At 33.1% G+C, this 5,083-nt stretch overlaps 1 protein-coding gene across 2 annotated transcripts in view; it reads right to left on the bottom strand.

Moving 5' to 3' along the window:
• Positions 1 to 4,287, bottom strand: part of LOC144976647 (acid phosphatase type 7-like) — a 23,443-nt gene extending 19,156 nt beyond the window's left edge. The window contains exon 1 of one of the 2 annotated variants that reach the window (XM_078920964.1): positions 4,204 to 4,287. Coding sequence is in view for 1 of the 2 variants with exons in the window: in XM_078920954.1 (XP_078777080.1) it covers positions 330 to 426 (97 nt within the window). In the remaining variant the exon portion in view is untranslated. Of the gene's footprint in view, positions 1 to 329; positions 518 to 4,203 lie in introns of those variants that run through there. The other variant, XM_078920954.1, reaches the window with a different exon arrangement.
• Positions 4,288 to 5,083: the final 796 nt, after the last annotated feature.

Below are 5,083 nucleotides of genomic sequence, written 5' to 3'. Positions count from 1 at the left end.
TTTCTTGGTGTATGAAATCTTTACGAGCGCTTCATCACACTTTTTACTTTTTTATTTCTTACTCTCAACTAATTTAAAATGAATTTGATGACGGGAATGATTATATGGCAATTTTGCTAGGTGCCAATACTTTTGTGAGAATATGAATTATATAGAAAAAAAAACCGCTTCGTGAGAAACAGACCATAATTTATACGGCGTGACATACTTTTGAGGCACAGCGAAGTCGATTTCACGAATTTAACATTGAGTGAATGGGGATTGAGCGAGGGGTGCAGCCCCTGTGTTAACCTACCTACTCTGTGATTATATTATGTTCCGCATCTTACCTGAAGATATGTGAATTTGTTGTGGATGATTATTAACTAAACCAGCACTTATTTGAAATCCAGCCACAAGGAATAAACAGAAAAACATATAGAACATTTTGAAAGATTATGTTTCCCTTGTGTCGTCTCTCTTACTTCGCCCTATCACAGTGTGTGATTCAAATGCGAGTAAACTACAAATGATATGTTCCAACCGAAATGATTTAGTTTACAATAAATGAAACGGGAGATGGTTGACTGGCTGCACTCCTTCACAAAGAAAAACACGGTCACGAGAACCCCAGCAATAAAAAACCCCAAAAACCTGATATGGAAGCGTCACGATTCAATTACATCGCCCAGAGGAATGACAACAAACAGAGACATAACACGACAATGTGTTGTAACACAAACATTTCAATAACAAAATCAATATGAAGAGAGAGAGAGAGAGAGAGAGAGAGAGAGAGAGAGAGAGAGAGAGAGAGAGAGAGAGAGAGAGAGAGAGAGATTTAACCAGTTCATTGCTTACTCTGGAAAAAAAAAACACATATTAAAAAATTTGACCAGATAACTCATCCTTCAAATATCAATCGATTTAAATGACCCTAATATTGACAAAAATTGTCAAACCTAAGACTTCGCTGCGAGGTTCCAGGTTTGAGAGTTTTTGCCAAGATGGGGTTTATTTAAATCGATCGATATTTTAAGGACGAGTTCTCTGTCCATTTTTTAAAATGGAAAACAGAGAAGGAATTCAATTGCACAGCTCTGTGACAGATGTGAACAAAGGCGTAAAATACATTTAAAAAATCATTGTTGTAAATCTATGTTTTTATTTTACCTCCTTATATTTTATTACCAAATGATTTAATGTTAACTGCGTCCTTGTGTGGGAATATCCATGACTTATATTATTATTCCATATTCATACTAGATCCATGTAAGATTTTATTTAAGAACCAATGCAATCAGATAACGAAGTTTCATAATATGATCCTCTTATCAACTCACAGCAATGATATTATACGGAGAGAAAGAAAAAGGGAGTAAATGTGACTCATAAATACGGGAACAACACAAAACAAACGACCTTTCGACCTTTGGCCTTTATATATATATATATATATATATATATATATATATATATATATATATATATATATATATTAGATTGTCATAATATTATAGGTAAAAATTTGTTTGTATGTGTGTGTGTGTGTGTGTGTGTGTGTGTGCATGCAAGAGAAGTGAATGAGTGTGTGTGTGTGTGTGTGTGTGTGTGTGTGTGTGAGAGAGAGAGAGAGAGAGGGGGACAATGAGATGAAGTAATGAGATCAAAACAAGGACAACTATACTGAAAGGACAATCATATGGAATCTTCAGGCAACGCTAGTGGGGGCCAACAAAAAATAGAGAAAATTTACACCAAAATAACAGCAGTGGCATTATTATATGGCAAGATCTACCTTTTTAGAGAATGATTGTGAATTCTGGGTCCAAAAAAATGATTATTATTATCAGCAGTGAATAAGAGTAGCCAAGAAACGGAAAGGATGAGTAGTTAGATATTCTAAAAACTGACCTTATAGTGATTGATTCAGGATGATTTCTTTAGAAGCTTGATTAATGAATGTACATGTAAAATGATGATGAAGATGAAGGTGAACAATTAGATGAAGGGGAAAGGAGATGTAAAATATCAACAAAGGGAGGTAATCTGCGGAGGATGATCCCACGAAAAAGATGAATACCAAAATATCTACTAAGGGATACAATAGTCGGATTTTTAATAAGGGGCGCACCTTGGTCTTCTTTTTCTCAGCTGTTCACAATGTACAGCTGCAAAAATTTGTATGAACCTCTAGATCATTTTGTCCTAGTAAAAAATATTTTTTCACGAATTTTAAAACAATAGGAAAGAATTTCACTTATTACAGCTATATCAAAATCGATAACTAGTAAGTATTGGAATCTAAATATGATTATAGTGTCAAAAATATGATTTTCCGCTTATCCATTTTGAAAGAATTTGTTAAAATGGAATGTTCGGTTAATTGAAACTTATATGATGTTCGTACAGAATCCGAATATGAAGGAACGACAGACATGTTTACATTTTATAACAATCAATATACGTTATTGATGAATACAAATGAAAGTGAACATTACGCGCTTCCAACATTATTTTGATTTCAAATTTTTGAGAAATAGCTTGTTCTTTATGCCAAAGAGGATTACATTAATTTAATGTAGACCAGTCAAAAGTAGAAATTCATCAATTTATGATACAATGTTTCCACAAATATGTGCTTGTCTTCAACAACAATAACATGCAAAACTGAGGGTTGATTGTGAAATTCCAATTCCATAGCTGTCCTCTTTAATTAATGACTTATCGATAGATAAAAGTGGACTTCTTTTCGCAGCCTTACGAGAGAGGAACCGATAGAGATTCCGTATCATATCGTATTGTTTAAGAGCTTATAGGTTTAAAAGAAAACTTAAAATGCGGTGTGAAACGTTCATGCATAGATACCATTTTTCAAAGTTAAATATTAACGTTCATTGTTAATTTGACAATTTTGAGTATTTAATCACTAGTTCAAATGAGTTAAAGCTAGAGATTCATATCAGTCTTCGGTAATTGTGACGTGATATAAATAGAAAGCAATAAATTACAAAGTCAAAATGGGATGCAAACTACATTAGTTGTTACTTTATAACAGTTAATGTGTGTTGCTTTTATTCGGAAAATAGTATGATATGAACTCATAACCACTAGCCGGAACTACCGTGTCACAAGATTATTTTGAAAAACGATGAATTCATCTTACTTTGTGGTGCGAAAATTTTTACATTTTTAGCAGAGTAAAATCTCTAATTTTATGACAGGTGTTTTAAAGTAGATTTTTTATAGGTCGTGAAGAAGAAATCTTTTTTGTGATATGGCATCACAATACGGGCCAAAATGTTTAATCAGTTAATAGAAATTGATTCGGAGGTTGACACAAAGTTTTACAACTTTTGATAGAAGGACATCTGAGAAAAACTAGAAAAACATGCGCCATTCATAAAAAATCTGACTACTATACTATAGTTCATTCCTTACAGTCAATGAGTAGCATCAGAATCAGATCCATAGTTCCCTTCCATGTAGTCAAGAGTTAATTAATAGAGTTACTTCTCAGATCATTGAGACAAAACTATATATTCAGACTACTAGTACAATCCTTTCAGTCAATGGATCCATAATTCCCTCCCATAGTCACAGAAATAATTAGAGTGATTGAGTTGGGTGAGTGTAACTGTTGTAGCAGTAACATCTCAGACTCAGATCATTTTGATCAATGAGGCAAAACTATATATTCAGAGTACTAGTCCCATACGATTGACAGTCATATCAGCAACACCAGATCCATGTAATGGGCATAACTATATATTCAGAGTCCAAGTTCCATCATATATGGTAATATCAGACCCACTAACTATTCTAGTCTAGCTATCTAGCAATAGCAATGACTACTACTACTATCTATCTAGCAACTGTTGTTAGTATTGTTAGTAGTAGAAAGGACTGTTCAAGTTCAAGTTGTGAAGTTGACGTGACGAGCAAAGGCCCTCTAGACTTATACACTAGACTAATACAATAAAGTCAATATTTATCAGTTAACCATATAGAAAAAAAAGATATAAATATAAAGCCACAAGCCATAATAAAATATGAAACAAATCCGAATCAGGATGTCAGTCTGATCACCATATCTGAATCTGCGCGACGCGACAGAGCAAGCACGACAACGGGTCTATCTATCGTCTGCAGGAACTACAGCCAGATGCTAATTCTAAACATTTCTTAAATAATAATTATTACGCAATTATTATTGGTACTTACCACTTTTCAAAGATTCTGGTTCGATAAATTAGCCATAGATCTATCTAAATCTAGTTATTAAAAGCAATTGAAAGCAGATTCGTACTTTCGATTTTAAAAAATGAAAACAAACCCAATCACTCAATTTGTAAGAGGGCGTCATAAAAAATAGTTCATACTTTCCAGTAAAATTGTTGATAGTTCACTACTTTTTATATATTTTCATATCATTCAAGATATAAGAAATATTATTTAAAACTTATGGTCGCCAATTAACCAATTTCTTATAAAGTACCGAAATTATAAGAGCAGAATCAATTATTGCGCATTCAAGGAAATTTTACCAAGGCAGAAAAGTAGTAGTTTTGCTTGAAATCGTTATCCAACCAATGGCCCCCACTAGCGGGGGCTGAAGATTCCACATGTCAATCCTTTCAGTATAGTAATCCTTGGATCAAAACTATATATATCTCAAGAATAAGGTAGGGGGACGGGAGGGGGAGGTGTTATTGAAGAATACTAGACGGCAATAGTGTTATTATTGGCCCCCTACCTCCCCTACTAAGATATTAAAATGTATCTATCTATCTATCTATCTATCTATCTATCTATCTATCTATCTATCTATCTATCTATCTATCTATCTATCTATCTATCTATCTATCTATCTATCTATCTATCTATCTATCTATCTATCTATCTATCTATCTATATATATATATATATATATATAGACATTTCAAGTTTAATTATGATCAACATCTACAATATTGTTTCGAGCATTGCCTCTCATAAGGAAGTGGAAGTGAAAGTAGCTAACGCTCAAAACTTTATTGTAGAAGTTGATCATTTTTATACTTTTTATCGCGGAATAACTCTCTCGCAAAATCGTGAGTCATTT

Source organism: Berghia stephanieae, chromosome 1 (genome assembly GCF_034508935.2).
Source record: "Berghia stephanieae isolate SIO BIC M18660-M18661 chromosome 1, UCSD_Bste_1.3, whole genome shotgun sequence".
Taxonomy (NCBI): Eukaryota; Metazoa; Mollusca; class Gastropoda; order Nudibranchia; family Aeolidiidae; genus Berghia; species Berghia stephanieae.
Note: the sequence above shows the minus strand (reverse complement) of the source record. Positions and strands in the feature narration are given on the sequence as shown.